At 46.2% G+C, this 17183-nt stretch overlaps 1 protein-coding gene across 2 annotated transcripts in view; it reads left to right on the top strand.

Moving 5' to 3' along the window:
* Window positions 1-13592, top strand: part of GRIN3A (glutamate ionotropic receptor NMDA type subunit 3A) — a 170314-nt gene extending 156722 nt beyond the window's left edge. The window contains exons 7-9 of one of the 2 annotated variants that reach the window (XM_019816253.3): window positions 2986-3150; window positions 4713-4789; window positions 9437-13592. In XM_019816253.3, the coding sequence (XP_019671812.3) occupies window positions 2986-3150; window positions 4713-4789; window positions 9437-9779 (585 nt within the window). In that variant the 3' untranslated portion in view covers window positions 9780-13592. Of the gene's footprint in view, window positions 1-2985; window positions 3151-4712; window positions 4790-9076; window positions 9210-9436 lie in introns of those variants that run through there. The other variant, XM_045043508.1, reaches the window with a different exon arrangement.
* The last annotated feature ends 3591 nt before the right edge of the window (window positions 13593-17183 follow it).

The following is a 17183-nucleotide window of genomic DNA, read 5'->3' as shown; positions in this document are numbered from 1 at the left end:
TGCCTTGTGCTCAAGCTCCTATACGTGGGGCATGCTCTGTGCCCCGGCTCACCTAGAGCCATTACTTCTCCAGGGATCCCAGAAGCTGTCATTGATACAGAGCCATTGCTGCAGGTGCTGTCATGGAAGAAAAGAGACTCCACTGGAGTCTGAAATCCCCAAGCTCTACCTCTGCTGCCCTCAGATGGACTTCCTGGTGTACCCAGGAGGCAGACCCATGCCTGAATCACATCTGGCTAGCTATTTCTTCAGGATTGGAGGTAGAAATGGAGAGAATGAAAGAAAGGAAAACCCCTGAAGAGAATGGGAGGAAAAAAAAGGGGTGCCTGGGTGGCTCAGTCGGTTAAGCATCTGACTCTTGATTTGGGCTCAGGTCATGATCTCATTGTTATGGGATCGAGCCCTGCATTGGGCTCCATGCTGGGCATGGAGCCTACTTAGGATTCTCTGTCTCCCTCTCCCTCTGCCCCTCCCCAACTCACATGCTCTCTCTCAAAAAAAAAAAAAAAGAAAAAGAAAAAAGAAAATGGGAGGACACTGACATCAGTCAAGTGAGGTGGTTAAGAGTATAGGCTCTGGAGCCAGACTGCCTGGGTTTGAACCCCAGCTCTAACCTTTGCTAGTTATGTGACCTTGGACAAGTTGCTAAGCTATTTTGTTCCTAAGTACCTACCTCATAGGTTGTTATGAATAGTGAGCAAGCTGCTACAGTGATAAAGTGTTCAGAGCTACGCCTTCCACAATTAACTGCTAAATAATTATTGATAATGACAATGATGGTGATCAAAAGCCCTCAGCAGAGGGATGACACCAGGCTCCTTAGCACTGACATGCTAAGTGGGCCCTGTTTCTCCCTCATGACACACGCCTGCTGCATGCTCCCCCTCAGCCATATTGGTCTGTTTCACAACCTCTTCCACCACTGCACCAGAGGTCACTTCTTTCCCTCTGTTTCTTCCGCCTTCAGAGTGCTTACTTTCCCACCAAGCCTCCACATTCTACCTCTCTTACTTTAATTTTTTTTTTTTAACATTTATTTATTTTTGAGACAGAGAGAGACAGAGCATGAACGGGGGAGGGGCAGAGAGAGAGGGAGACACAGAATCGGAAGCAAGCTCCAGGCTCTGAGCCATCAGCCCAGAGCCTGACGCGGGGCTCGAACTCACAGACCGCGAGATCGTGACCTGAGCCGAAGTCGGACGCTCAACCGACTGAGCCACCCAGGCGCCCCCTACCTCTCTTACTTTAAATCTTATCTCACAAGCCACCTCCTCTACAAAACTGAGGAGACCTGGATCAGCATACGTATCATGGGGTATAAATGTTTGCTTCCTCCCTAGACTCAAGCTGATTAAAGGCAGGGACATGGGGCGCCTGGGTGGCTCAGTCGGTTAAGCGTCCGACTTCGGCTCAGGTCATGATCTCAGGGTCCGTGAGTTTGAGCCCTGCGTCGGGCTCTGTGCTGACAGCTCAGAGCCTGGAGCCTGTTTCAGATTCTGTGTCTCCCTGACCCTCCCCCATTCATGCTCTGTCTCCCTCTGTCTCAAAAATAAATAAACGTTAAAAAAAATAAAAAACAAACAGGGACATAACCCTCCTGTCTTCATCCCACGGTACTTCAAGAGTGCCTGACACGTAGTGGGCACTCGGTGTGTCAGTCTTTCTTTCTGCAGGATTGACTGTCATCATTGATGTCTGTGACCGAGTAATACCCATTTCATAGAGGATTTGTGAGGATTCTGTTAGATCTCATATGTAAATCACTTAGCAAAGTGCCTGCCCCATATAGTCGTTGTAACTATTGTTATGTAACTGCTGCTGTTTGGGTTGTACAGCAGAAAGAACCCAGTCTTCGCAGCTAAGCAAACATGGAATTATAGAATAGCTCTGCCACTTAAAACCTGAAAGGACTTAAGTCTCTTCAACTGTGAATTGTGGTTTCAATGCCTATCTCAGTGCAAAAAAGTAAGCAATCAGTAAATATTAGGTCCTTCCTTTTTCTCCTCTGTGGCTGTCTAATTTTGTGACCTGCCTGATTTTACTTCACTTCCCTGGTCCCAGATCCCTCATCTGTAAAATGAGGACATTGAGGGGCTCCTGGGTGGCTCAGTCGTTTAAGTGACCGACTTTGGCTCAGGTCATGATCTCACAGCTTGTGAGTTCAAGCCCCGCATCAGCTCTGTGCTGACAGCTCAGCCTGGAGCCTGCTTTGGATTCTGTGTCTCCCTCTCTCTCTGCCCTTCCCCTGTGCGCGTGCGCGCGCTCTCTCTCTCTCGCTCTCTCTCTCTCTCAAAAATAAACATTAAAAACAATAAATTAAAAAAATAAAAAATGAGGACATTGAACTAGATGATCTCTATGTTCCTGCCAGATCTAAATGTCAAAATTATCGAATTCATCATCTCTTCCCCTTAAACCTTCTCATTCTGTGTCCCTGAGAAAGGTTCTTTCCTTGATAACTGTTCAGTGCTTTAGTTTGTTAAATTGTCTCAATTCTTGGTCTCTCCTGCTCTCTCAGTCTCTCTGTAGTGACTGTGGGGCCTTCCAGACGCAGGAACCATTCATAAAATAGAACTATGTGTGTGCAGCTCCCTGGAAAGCGTGCTGCTCTGGAGCCCTTGGTCCTGGCTGGGTTCCTCTCACAACGTGTAGTATGGTGAAGGCTGCCGAGCTTGCAGGGAAGGATGCTCTCCTACTCTGCTTGGGTCCAAGGAAAAAGTATCTGCATCTAAAAACAACCCTAGGGGTGCCTGGTGGCTCAGTCAGTTGAGCGTCCGACTTCAGCTCAGGTCATGATCTCATAGTTCGTGAGTTCGAGCCCCGCGTCGGGCTCTGTGCTGACAGCTGTCCCTCCCTCTCTGCCCCTCCCCTGCTCACAGTCTGTCTCTGTCTCATACATAAATAAAGATTAAATTTTTTTTTAAACAAGCCTGGGGCCAGGAGGAGAATCACACTCATGGCCTTTCCTTTCCTGTTCTGCCACAGACTTTGCAAATGGGCATCAAACACTTCTCTGGACTCTTCGTGCTGCTGTGCGTCGGATTTGGTCTGTCCATCTTGACCACCATTGGTGAGCACATAGTGTACAGGCTGCTGCTTCCACGAATCAAGAACAAATCTAGGCTGCAGTACTGGCTCCACACCAGCCAGGTGAGTGCCACAGGCGTCCTGCTCCCGTATTCTTAACTGTCAGAATTCCCAGTGGTGGGAGAGTCCAGAGCCCCAAGTCAGAACGACAGGTGACAAGTTCCCAAGAGACCTAGGCTAGTGTAGACAGTGTAGAAGATGGGAGTTCTTCTATCCCATTAATTCACTTTCCCCTTGAATTAGCCTATCCCACCACAACCTGTCCTTTCCTATAAACTTCCACTGTTGCTCACATTGGAAGCAACAGAATTGTTTTTAACCTGATTTCACTTAATAGCGACAATCTGAAGAGATGGTGTGAAAGATTTATTTCCTACAGACTCCATTCTAGCTAAAATTGAAACTCATTAAATGAGCTTCGAGTCCCTGTTTCCCTTTAGATGAACCCACTGAGCTCTATTCTGCCCCCATTTTCAATGGTCCCAAAGGGCCAAGTCCACTGGTGCCAAGGCAGAGCCACACAGGATCGAAGGCTGGCCGGGTAAGGCAGACACCAGCACGCTCATTCACGGGAGGACTGAAACCGCCAGGCCAACCAGCCCTTCAGGCACATTCCCTTGCACAGTACCCCCCTGAAGGCAGCTGGCACGGAGGGCCAAAGTAGAAGAATCCAAAGGGTACTGAGAATCAGAAGGGGAGAGGTCTGGCAGCAGCATCAGCTGACCCCGGTGAGGCAGAGGCCCACGGTGCCATCTTGATCTCCTGCCAAGGGCTCCCTCGGGGCTCCCTCCAGCTTCCTGGGCCTCATTGGGCTGTCAGGCTGCCCAGATGCCAACCTCTCCGTTGTGTTAACACCATCCCCTCCCCTCCCCCCTTTTTTTTGATAAGTCACTGTCCTTGGTTTCCTCACTTGGAACCCTGTTCTTCCTGCTTCATCCTGGAAAGTATTTGGTCTCCTCAGGAGAACTCCACAGACAGGTTACCTTCATTGTGTGCTAACGTGACTGGCTTCATTCATTCTGAATGCTTGCCTGCTTTGTTTTGGCTGGCAAGAAGTTCAGACTTAAGTTTCTGACTCACCTTGAGCAATTCCACAAGGCCTTTTGCCACACACGTTGTGACAGCTCATCTTTCTGTCACATACCTTTTTACAAGCCAGAGCGTTTTTTTAAATTTTTTTTAATCTTTATTATTTTTGAGAGAGAGAGAGAGAGAGAATGAGCAGGGGAGGGGCAGAGAGAGAGGGAGACACAGAATCCGAAGCAGGCGCCAGGCTCTGAGCTGGTAGCACAGGGCCCGATGCGGGGCTCAAACTCACGAACCGCGAGATCAGGACCTGAGCTGAAGTCGGATACTCAAACGACTGAGCCACCCTGGTGCCCCCAACCCAGAGTGTTTCTAAGCTACCTATCAAATTACTTTTTTCCCTCCAGGTAGAATAACAACTTAGAATTTGGTTCTCTTGAGATTTAGGGCTGAAGGTTGTTGATCTGTTTTGGGGCATCCCTGGAAATGTGTTTAAAGAGGCTAAAATATTAGTAACAACGAGATACACTGTTGAATCTCGGGAGGTACTTTGTCCTGGACTGTGTGTTTCTAATGCGTGAATCTGTTCTTTCTGCCAGAGATTACATAGAGCACTCAACACATCATTTGTAGAGGAAAAGCAGCAGCGTTTCAAGACTAAACGTGTGGAAAAAAGGTAAGAGACCAGCGCCAGGTGTCTTTATGTTGGTTAAAATAAAAGTGGAGAGATGTTGGGGTGTCTGGGTGGCTCAGTAGGTGAAGCATCCGACTTTGGCTCAAGTCATGATCTCCTGGTTCGTGAGCTTGAGCCCCACGTCAGGCTCTGTGCTGACAGTGAGGAGCTTGGAGTCTGCTTCGTACTCTGTATCTCCCTCCCTGTCTCTCTGCCCCTCTCCCACTTGTGCGCTTGCTCTCTCTCTCTCTCTGTCTCTCTCAAACATTTAAAAAAATTTCTAAAAGATAATAAAAGTGGAGAGGTGTAACTGAGACTCCCTGCTCCAAGGGGAAATAATGTGTAAATAATTCAGATCAAATCAGGACCAAGTTAATGATAGCACCCTCAGTAAAAGTATATATGATTTCAAACAGAAATAGAACAGAGAATAAAAAATATATCTGTACGTACATGGACACTGAAATGCAGTATAGGCAATATATGTCATGGTTAGCAATGAGGCTGTGGTCTCTAAAGTCAAGCATCTGGATCCAAATCTTGTCACAGACACTTGCTATACATGTGGCCTTGAGCAAGTTACTTATTTAACCTCTTTGTGCCTCAGTGTCCTCATTTGTGATTGTGATAAAAGCAGTACCTACTTCCTAGAGATGCTGTCAGGATTAAATGAGATAATACATGTAAAGCCCTGAAAACAAAGCCATTTTAGCTCTTGTTATCATGCACAGAGTACGCATAAGACTTAATTCATGAGCACTGCAGGCAATTCGTTTCACACAGTATTGCCTTTCTGGCATGTTTCTGCTCCCTACTCCTTTCCAGCACTCCTAGGAATATTTGAATATGCAACAGACGTGTTCTGCTTAATCCATTTCCTGGCACTCTTCCTACAAACTCCCTAGAAAAAGCGTCTCGTTAATGGGAAGTAAAAAGCATGAAATGCATAGATGACATCTGAAAACCGAAGCTTCACACCTTCCCCACATCCAGCCTGGGAATGGCTGTTGTGGCCGAAGATGCCGGTAACATTTGGCCCAGCTCCTGGCTGGCCTCTGCTGCTTGCTGCCTGGGGCGGCCCACCTCCTTCTTTCTCAGGCCCAGAGGCCTCAGTTCAGGGCACCCCCTCCAGGCAGCTCTGGGGCAGAGCTTCAGCTCAAAGTTCAGCTTTCTGGGTAATTTTGAAATCTGCCACTCACGCTTCTCATAATAGCAGAGAAGGAAAAAGGGGTGAAAAAGCATGATTTTTTTTCACCGTTTGTACCTCCTCTGGGACTGCTGCCATCCCATTGTCTCCAGTTTGCATCTAGCTTGTCAGAATCCTTCCCGTTATCTCTCGGAGCCCCTCTTTCCAGTCAGTGAGCACCTCCCACCCTCTCAGTCTGTGGTATTCCTGGATCATATTGCAGCCCTGTCAGCGACAAGCTGTAGACTAATCAGGTCACAGCTGTTCTATGTCATGTTACATAGGCTTTCTTTTTCTGTAATTATTTTTAACACAAATTTTTTAACCAGAAGAACACAAGAAGACATAGCAGCACAGACATTATCTCATGACAAAGCATTTGTTTACCAGCCACAATAGAAACAGGAAGCCCAGTGACCCCATTTCCAACCGTGATGTGATCCCTAGTCACCTCTCTCTCACCTCAGTTGAGAACCAAATGTGTCTTCCACTCAATGGATCCATTTTTCTTGGCAGATTCCGTTTTGGAGCCCCTTATTTTGAGGAGCTAAGACAAAACATGCCCTCGTGGCCTATCCTGGGCCCACGCTCGCTGTGCCGCCTCCCTACACCCGGCTGTACGTAACCTTTCAGATGCCGTGAGTGTTTGAGGTTCCCCCAGCTGTCACGTCTCCTCGGAATAGTCTCATGGAGTACTGAACTTCAGTGTTACATAATTGGTCTGTGGAAGCTCGTTTTGCTCATTTTTAGTGTCAAATGCAGTTCACCCACAGGTCACATTACACTCTAAGGCTGAGGAAGGTTCAGTACAAAACATAACCTAAACCCTGTAGAGGCTTCCAATTAGACACCAGTATCTGTCATCTTCTATTCATAGGGAGCCCAGAGCCACATGTCGATTACCAGGGCACTTGTAAATGCTGGCAACCAGCCTTTGTCATGGAAGCCAGCTTTTGCTTATTCTTCCGTATTATATATACTCCCAGATATATGTACAAAGCTCTGGAGAAAACCACATGGGCTATCTCCACTTACCTGATTTCTGTGGTTGCCCAGACATACCAGGAGAATTTGCAGACACCCTTCTCCTAGGTTTTCCTTAGGAATCATTCTGTACTCCCAGAGTGAGGTCTGTTGGGTTGAAAACTTTTTCCCTCTTTTTTGGAAGAATATCTATGCAAATGCCTGTGTCTGCTACACCTTGGTGTCCCTCCAGTGTGCCCCATATTTATTGAATAAAACAATAAATTAGTGGGTGAATGCAGATGAGTGTGGCCCCGAGGACCGGGGATGGTAGATTGTGTGTGTACCTGCTGGAGAATAAAGATTTCTTTGAGTTAAAAAAGAAAGATAGGTGAACGAATTACTAACATGGGGATTTGAGGAAAGGCTTAAAGTAGATGTTGTTCCTTTTCTATTTAAAGCAGAGAAAAAAAGTAGATATTGCAAGAGACTATGCCTAGTCTTTGGTTTATTGAACCTGGGATTTCCTGTAAGTTTTGGTTTATACTTCACCCCACTGGGTCTCCACTACACCCCCCTTTCCCCTTTCTCCTCACCCCCAGATACACAAAAACTGTAAACCAGATGAGACGGTCTTGAAATTTCTCAAATTCAATTGGAAAAGATTTGAAGGAAAAATTCAAGGGAACCGTAGGGCTGGAAGTAAAATTGTAACTGCACGTCTGATCTAGGTGTAAAGCCAGTGGGGCTGTTTCACAGCCCAGGACCCATGAAAGCTAAGCTCTGGTGCCACCTGCTCATTGATATGAGACTTAGATGATGAGAAATGTAAAGGAACCGCAGGGGTAGTTTGGAATGTATTTTAAGGGCTTGGGGCATGTATCTTACTTTTTGCTGTGTAAGAAAATTATCTCAGTAACTTTTTTACAACAGCAAGTTGCTTAGTAATCTGTGGGTCAGCTGTGCAGTTTCCTGATCTGGGCCAGACTTGGCTGAGCTTGGCTACATTTGCTCATATATCTACAGCCAGCTTGTGGGGAGGGGAAAAGCAGCTAAGCTGGCTGGTCTATGGCCTCGGCTGGGTCAACTGAGAAGACTGGGGACTCTCTGCACATGATCTGTTATATCAGCAGACTAGTCTGGACTTGTTCCCACTGTAGCAGCAGGGTCTGAGAGGGACCCTCAGTGAAGGTGCACGAGGCTTCTTAAAAGTTTAGGCTTGGAACTTCCACGTGCCATTTCTGCTATTTTCTGTTGCCAAAACAAGTCATGAAACCAGACTACATTCAAGGGGGAGTGAAAGCCAGACTTCCCCCCTGCCCTTGAATCCCCCTTGATAAAGATGAGCTGCAAAGTCACATTAGAGAGGGACATGGATGGAAAGGAGGAACAAAGGATTGTGACCATTTTTGCAGTCTACCACAGGGCAAGATGAAGCAGAATCATCCTATTAAGCCCTTGTAACTGAATCCATGTAACTGAATCAAGACTTTATTACCCCTCCCTGTTCCCCTGCCTCTGGAGGTCCTCCCCTTCTTCTGGAAAGTAAGAATCCAGAAATAAAGTCTTGATTCAGTTACATGGATGGGAACAAAAACACCAGGACTTTATAATAGAGTGTTTCTACTTAGGTTTGCCCTGTGGTAGATTGCAAAAGTGGTCATAACCCTCCTCCTCCCCGCCGCCGTCCTCCTCCCCGGCTAGAAGAAAGCAGAAGCTATCCTGCTTAGGGCTCCAGTCTGTTCTTGAAGCAAGAAACTCTTCTCATCGCATCTGTCAGTGGATTTCAGGCACCAAATCCCCCTCCTCTTGTGCCTGTCCGACAGTAACTCTTCCTGTCTACAGCCTTGTCTCTGAGATGGGGTAGTTGCTTTGATGGAAGCCTAGAGGAGGATTGTGAATCTATTTCTATTGACTTTTATTCCAGCAAGAATTTGAGGCTTTCTTGGGGTTTCTTTTTAAGCTTCAGACACGAGCTGTCATCCCTATAATGGAAAACTTTTTGCTGAAACCTGCAGCTTGTATGTTTTTATTCCCCTCAAACTCAAGTAGTAAACATCAGAGTAGTCCTGTGGGACTAAGGATGAGCCGTTTTATAGTATCGCTGCTTCGAGTCCAACAGATTCTCCCTTTTCCTAAAGCACCATCTTTATGGCCAGAGAATGTTTCAAGGCACTGCTGCTCTCTGAGCCTCACCCGCAGGAAGGGAATGGAAAGACATCCAAGGTACTTCATAAAATATGCCACACCCTGGTCCATCAGCCCTCCAGATGACACACCCATTCCGATTTGGTAAGACCTTGAACTGCAGTTGAAAAAGAACTGTATTGACTCTCTTTGTCCCTGTGCCACTCCAGCAGGAGTCTGTCCCTGGCTTTGTGGCTTCACCTCTGAATGCATAACCAGCTCCACAGCCACAGTTTGAAATGGCCAACAGTCGGGGGACAGCACTCTAAGCGCTGCAGAATGGAAGGTAAATCTGATGTGTCTTTGTTTCCTAGGTCCAATGTGGGACCCCGTCAGCATTCCAGTGTGTGGAATACTTCCAGTCTGAGTCATGACAACCGACGGAAATACATCTTTAGTGACGAAGGAGGACAAAACCAGCTGGGCATCCAGGCCCACCAGGACATCCCACTCCCTCCGAGAAGAAGAGAGCTCCCTGCCTCGCTGACCACCAATGGAAAGGCGGACTCCCTAAATGGAGCTCGGAACTCAGTGATGCAGGAACTCTCAGAGCTCGAGAAGCAGATTCAGGTGATCCGGCAGGAGCTACAGCTGGCTGTGAGCAGGAAAACAGAGCTGGAAGAGTACCAAAGGACAAACCGGACTTGTGAGTCCTAGGTGACCATGCTGCTCCCCTTCTCAGTTCCTGGCATTCCTCTGAGCCCTTGAGACACTTTGTAATGCTCTTTTGTAACTACTGACACAAGTGTGGGGAAGGTGAGGTCTAAGTCTTCTTAGAGGTCAAGTCTGCTCATCCCATAGTCTAAAACGCAACCACAGCTCTTCAGAAGCTGACTCTCTAGCTCTCCAGGGTAAGGGTATTTCAAGAGCAGGGATTGTAAATTAGTCAGGAGTAAACTGCGTGGTAAAGGGTCTGTAAATGACCGGGCAACCCCAGCTCCTGAAAATCTTTTCATCAGGTGCCACACGCATAGTTCTGGGTTTTAGCCCTTTCTCTGCCCTAACACCAACAGGAGATAAAACTGTTCCTCATACCTGGTTTTAATCTTAGTATAGAACAGGATTATCCAGAGTTGGGGCTTTTGATACAAGTCTCCCCTCTACATTTGTTCCTGCATTCTGAATGTAGAGCCAGATAAGGGCCAGAGAAACTTAGGGCAGTGAGGCGGGTATGTAAAACATTAAGTGAACTCATTAGCATCACAACAGACCAAGGACTGACTGGATCAGGCAACAGCCATGTTTTTGAGAGGGTCCTGGATCTCCGACACCATCCTGACCCACATTTAGTAGGACTATGAAAGGGCAGAGGGATGTGGTGAGTGAGTGGGAACAGGACAGACAGAAGAGGTGAGTACATTAAAAATGTACACCATGCTGAAGAACAAAAGCTCCAGGCCAGAAAAGCTCTTTGGCTAAGGAATGAATAGGACTGTACTTCCAATCTAAGCATCTCCACTAGAGTGTGCCTTTTATAAAGAAAAGCAAAGCACGGATGTGGCCTTAGGATGATACTGGAATATCCCTGCTTATTGCCTGTACGGGACATGTGAGGTGGCACTGTGGGTGAAGTGAAAATGCTCTGCAAACCACATTCCAGGCCATTTTCAAATCAGCACTTGACTCACCTCTAGGAATCCCAAAATCAAACCTCCCCTGCAAACACCAAGCTTTAACACTTGGGACTGTCCCCTGTGTTGTCCAGAGCTATATTGGTCACTACCAAGTCCGTCTCCCAGCCCCGTACCCACTCATGCCTGAGGGGCTGTGACCAGGTGTGGTCCCTCCCTTCTCCCCCAGGCCCCACCCAATGCCCCGAGAAAGTGATACCAGTACCCTGGCTTCCCCTCTGTGCCGGCATCCTTGTCCTGGTTGCCATGATGTGGACATGAGTGCAGGAAGGGAAAGTCCTGGCCAACTATGGAACATCAGTTCCCAGGGCTAGCGTAGGTAGGAAGCATCTAGGACCCCATTAGAACGTGATTGCCAGGGCCTTCCCCAGCAGATGGGGTGAGCTGGGGAGTCTGGAGGGGAGCTCAGAAACCTACTTCTTAAACTCTCCCAGGTGATTGACAGGTGTGATCCAACAATTACTTTTCAAGAAATACTTCAAGAAGTATGGCTGCTCCAGACCTGGGGAGAAGTAAGAGCCTTTTTGAGTTTATGTTGCAGCACACAGCTGCTGACTGACCTTCCATACAGCCACTTCCACCCCAGGGCACCATTCAGGACTAGACTTCTTTACTTACCAGTTATTTTGCTCCGCCCTCATATCAAATGGAACGCCCACAATGAATTCACAGCACTGTCCCAAAGCACTGTGCTCTAACAGCTGCACATCATTGGAAAGGCTCCTCAATCACAAAATTTCTCCTGTGTTTCTGCCAAGCACTACCCAGTCCCCAGGGAAAGATAATTCCTTAAGCTGTAATTAGATAACACTTTAGTTAATTGTCCGAGAAAGCCCTGGGGTGGATGTAGGCACAGAGATACTGATGAGAGAGGTGGGAAGGGTCTAGTTGGACTTCAGCCTCACAGATAAAACAGAACAGGGAGCCCTGGAACCAGAAAGGACAATTCTGCCTTGAAATGCCCTATCCTCCCATGTTCTCGCCCCAGGCCCAGAAATAGGTTTGCAACGGTCTTTGGAAAATTATGCCTGGTAGCCATCCCTACCCATCTGCAACAGCTGATGATGCTGTAGACTCTTGCCATCATGCTCTGCGCTCCCCAAACCTCTGCGCGGCCTGGAAGGCTGATGTACAGGTGTACCTCAACTCATGTAACAGCCATGCTCCTAATGTACATAGACATTTTTATAACTCAGCTCATATTCTGACTGTACTTGAGAAGCTGGCTATTTAAAGGAACCCAGAGGTGAATTCTTTTGTAAAAAATCCTTTTGTAATGCAATTATCCCCTAACGTATCTGTTTTGTAAGTTTGGATTTTTGTATAACGGGTTTACCTTAAGCTTCTCTCCTGGGGCGTTCTGAGCAGTGGTAACATGCCAGATGGCCCTGCCTATCCACAAAGTAGATGGCCAGTGCACAGCTTCTCGAATATCTTCTGAGGAACTTCTTGGCCAAAATGGTGGCCAGGATGCGGCAAGCAGCAGCAGGGGCTGAAAGCAGGCTTACTGCTGTCAGCATTGCTTAAAATGCTTCCATTTTCTGGATAAAAAGAAACTACATAATTGCTTGTGGTGAGATGAAGCTGTCTTAAGTAGCAATGATTGTTTTTATCGGTAGTAACTGAACAGTGTTTTGCAATGTGTGAAACAGTGTGTTGTGTTTTATAGAGTTCATGAAATGGAGGGTCCTTTGAAAACCCTCCTTTCTGTTCTCCACCTCTGTTCTTTCAGCTCCCCTTAGGCTCAAAAACCACAAAGATCAAAATCTTCAGGCGGAGGGTGGTATTTTAATAAGGAAAAAAGATCAGGGATGCTACCTTGCCTCCTCTTCTGGGCTTCTGTTTCATGAGATCAGGAAGGCCCGTTCTTTTCCAATCCAAGCTCTGGTGTGGTGAAACCTGGAACGTGACAGCCTGATTGTGTTACACACCCCATCCCGTGTCCCAAGGGGAAATTCCTCTGGCACAGGAAGCACACAGTCAAGTACGACGGGGTGATCAGGGGTGATCAGGAACTGGGGTGATCAGGAACTGATAGGGCTACACTTTGGTTCCTGTCAATAATAATAAGGGCCCCAGAGTGTGGATGCCTCGAGGTGGAGAGGCAAGGGGATCCTTCCAGCCATTAAAGAGGAGTTGGAAGAATGGGAAGACAAGTGAGGCAGCCACAGGGATACAACCAGTTGAGCTCTTCAACATGCCTGGAGGGGACTCTCCATTATTCATGGATCCTGCTGTTGCACAAGCCCTATCTGGGAGCTTCCGCTTCTGTGCCAACCAGAGCAGCCACCAAGTAAAACTGAGGCGTGTCTTCCAGGCTGGGGGCTTCCAGTGTTGGTGCTGGGTCCAACAAAGTCTTGGAGCTAATACGCACGTCCTAGGTGTGGATAAAGAATGAAGGGGAAAGAAAGTACTTTAGAGCCTCTCTTCCTCCCAACTCATTTTTGATAGGCAAACCAGAAAATCCAGTAGTCACGGAAAGAACCGCTTCACGACCTGCTCTGTTGAGTTGTTCCTTTCTTCACCAACACCACCCATCTAATCCAGGACTCCTTCACTTTTTCAGTTTAGTCCCCAATCGTTTTATGAAAATAACGTATTTAGAAGTATTTTCTTAAGGTTTGTAAAGAGTGTTTGCATTGTGTCTTCATTGTACTGTGTGTGCGCAATCGCTCCGCTCCAGGAAGAATTGAAATGCTGTCTCGTGAGCATGAAGTGAACAGGCTGTTTTGCTCCAGCCACTTTTCTTGTACAATCATGTGGATGGACTAGATGTCCTCAGGTCTTTTCCATCTTCAGTTTCTATGACTGTGGAATAAATGTTCAGATAGAAACTTCATTTTCCAATGTACTGCTGGCATTATCTTTGGGGATTCAAATACGGGCATGGTACCAGCCCCTTCCTCATAGGAGACCCAATCATGCTGTGATTTATACATTTACTTAGTTGAGATAACATGGTCCCAAAACATACTGAGAAAACTCAGAGCCCAGGCATCACAAAGTAGAATCGAAGTGACTTCGTCTGAAAGACATTCTAGGAAAATCCACAACATTGAGAGATCTCTAAAAAATTCTGCCCGGACCACCCTCATGTGGTAATTCAACAGCCTTCTGCTTGTTAAACAGCCAAGTGCTAGAGACACAGCAGTGAAGAAGATGGGCATCCTCCCTAAGCTTGAAGACCTTCTCATAATCTGCCCTTTGCCCTACCTATGAACAGACAATACTGTCATAGCTAACATTTACTGAGCACTTATTTTATTTAATCTTCGTTAGAACCCCATGGCACAAGTTATCTAGACCTAGTCTAAAGTAGATAAACTCCATGGGGCCCCTGGGTGGCTCAGTTGGTTAAGCACCCGACTTCGGCTCAGGTCATGATCTCACGGTTCATGGGTTCAAGCCCTGCATCGGGCTCTCTGCCCCTCCCCCACTCATGCTCTGTTTCTGTCTCAAAAATAAACATAAAAAAACTTAAAGTAAACTCCATTTTACAGATGGCAAAACTACAACTCAGGGCGTTATGGAAGTTGCCCAAGGTCACACAGCTAGTGCGAGTAGTGGCAGGATGAGACTGACACACAGGTGGTACAATTCCAGAACAGCCATTGTCCATTGCCAGGATTCTGATCATTGCCTTACAACTCCTCTCCTTCCTCCAACCCCCCTTCAGTCTGCCACAGCTCCCCCAGCCCCTGCCTCAGCCTGGTCCCCAGCTCCACAGAAAAGGAAACCAATGCACTAACTGCACCACTGCACTCAACACTGTAGCCCCCGAGGCTCACAGAAACAGCTGTTTTGGGCATCTCTGGCTTTCTGGCCCAACCGAGAACTGGTACAAATACAGCTGAAAATCAGGCAGCAGTCCCACAGTCTCAGGCACTCTGCAGTTTGTGACACACCCCGCACTTTTCGTGGCTGGCAACCTTGCCATCATGAACCTGCTAGCAGGATGCATTCTTCACACACATTCTTTGGGAATATAACCAAGTTGAATATCATACAAATACAAATCTATGGCAATCTAATTCAACCACCAGCTTACCCAAGGTTGTTTTGCATCATTCAGTCATTCATTGGATGCGTATTTTGAGCCAGATGTGCTAGCTGCTGGAAAGAGAAAGATAAACAGCAGATTCTGACCCCACAGAGCTCAGTCCAGTGGGGAGATACAAACTGGCAAAACAATGTGGCGTATATTCTGATAAATGCACATCAGGTACTATGGAGACAAAAACACTTACCGTGTGTGTGTGTGTGTGTGCACGCACGCGCGCACGCGAGTGTGTAAAGCGGAGAGGAAGCAAGCACTCTCCCATCTCTTCTTGTTAGGGCACTAATCCCAGCATGAGAGTTCAACACTAAAACCTAATTACCTCCCCCAAACCCCATATCCAAATACCATCACATTGAGGATTAGGGTTTGGATACACGAATTTTGGGGGTACACATTCAGTCCACAGCAGAGACCTAGCTAAGACTTTTTTAATGTTAGCATATTTAAAACTTTGTCTTCCTTGGGGCACCTGGGTGGTTGTCAGCTAAGCGTCCGACTCTTGATTTCAGTTCAGGTCATGATCTCATGGTTTATGGGATCAAGCCCCACACTGGACTCTGTGCTGTGAGCATGGGATTCTCTCTCCCTCTCTCTCTCTCTGCTCTTTCCCCACTTGTGCGCACTCTCGCTCTCTCAAACTTAAAAAAAAAAAAAAAAAAGATAAATATACTAGGTTCGTGTATGTCTTCAAAAAGACTAAGAAGACTCAAAGTATTTTAATTTATTATCTTCCTGATAACATGCACTCTTATTTGTACAGGTCTCCACTTAGGGTAAAAGAAAACAGAGGTCTGATTGCCACATTTTGATTCTGCTGTTACTACTAAACTGAGTGGCCCTGGGACCGGTTTCCTCCTCTTTAAAATAAGGACATGGTTTATTTAAAGTTCCTTTCAGCTCCCACATCCTATCTTTCCAATCATTTTTCTCCATAGAGTTTAGTAACCTTGAATCCTCAGAGCATAGCATTATTTTATTAATGCAAATGTACTGCTTCCAACTTTATAATTTCCCTCAAAACAAGACTAAACCTACAAGACACCCTAGCTATCATGGGTTCTCTTGAACAGAGGTAGTAGTTTTAGAATTCATAATAATTCCTTTTGTTATCACTACAAAAGGAAATTTAAAATATAGTAATATATTTTAGGAAAATCAAATTTGAAGAGTAACTTCAATATATGAGGAAAAATTGTTTCCACTTGGTGAAAAAACGTGAGTAGGGTTTGAATTACACATTGGTCCAATTCAGCAGACTTCAGAGGACCTGTTAGCAGAAGCAAGGAGCTGAATTAACCTACCACGTGGACCTTCCTGGAGTGCTGTGTGCCAGGCCCTCTGCTGGGGACTGGGAACTACGTTAAGACACTGTTCTTTCCATGTCCTTATTTTAGTATCCGTGAAGTATGCTACAAATAAGACCTTGATATCTACCATTAGGAAGAGGCCAAACTTGGACAGAAACCTCCAGAAAGTAAAGCTCAATTTTTCTTTGTGGTGGGACGATTACAGATCCAGGAAATGTTGAGGTTACTTCTACACCAGGGGTTTCCTACTGTGTAAACCAATCCAACATGCACCCCACCCACCAGTGTCTACATCCTCTCAATGTAGCTGTCTTATTGTCTCAAGTCAGGTTTCATGGTTAACAAGTAGTCGAAATTTTTCTGCAGACTCACTGGTACTTGGCTTTATCTATCAATCGACAGTCCTCAACAAAATTAATAACCAAAGCGTAAAGGCATTCCACACCAGCAAATGACCATGAAACTGATGAGAGCAGCACACAGCTTCCTTCAAGAAGTGAGCATCACCATCCCAGTTAGGTCTAAAAGAAGCCCGATGACCACTTCTCTATTGTCCAGAAGCTCCCCCTGAATCGCCACAATATCAAATCACATTCATTACTCAAGTGACACGCATAGAGTACTACGTGCACAGAACGGCCCTCAAAGGACAAATATGCCTTTGGATCTGGATTGAGATTAAGAAAATAAATAAGGAATCCCAATGGAAATTCATGTATGAATGCCACAACTAGCAGAAATGGCTGAGCACCTTTGAAAAAGATCCCTACACAAGTTAGATGATAAGATGTAAAGACACATGCCTTAAAGCAGATCAACCCAGACTTTGGTCCAAATTACCAAGACAATTTCCAAGATAACAAAGGAAAGTCAAGAAAAAAGACCATCCCCCATAAGACCTGAAAAAAGAAAAAGAGAAGACTCCAGTACTTCTCCAATAATCTTTGAAATTGGCATTCTATTTAGGCATTAAAGAAATTGCCTAAAAAGTTCCTTATGGATCTACAGCAGTAAGTCTGAACTTCTTTGGGATTTGTGAGGTTTCAAAATTCTTTGAGAATCT

This window comes from Felis catus, chromosome D4 (assembly GCF_018350175.1).
Source record: "Felis catus isolate Fca126 chromosome D4, F.catus_Fca126_mat1.0, whole genome shotgun sequence".
Taxonomy (NCBI): domain Eukaryota; kingdom Metazoa; phylum Chordata; class Mammalia; order Carnivora; family Felidae; genus Felis; species Felis catus.
This window is presented reverse-complemented; position numbering and strand designations above follow the sequence as displayed.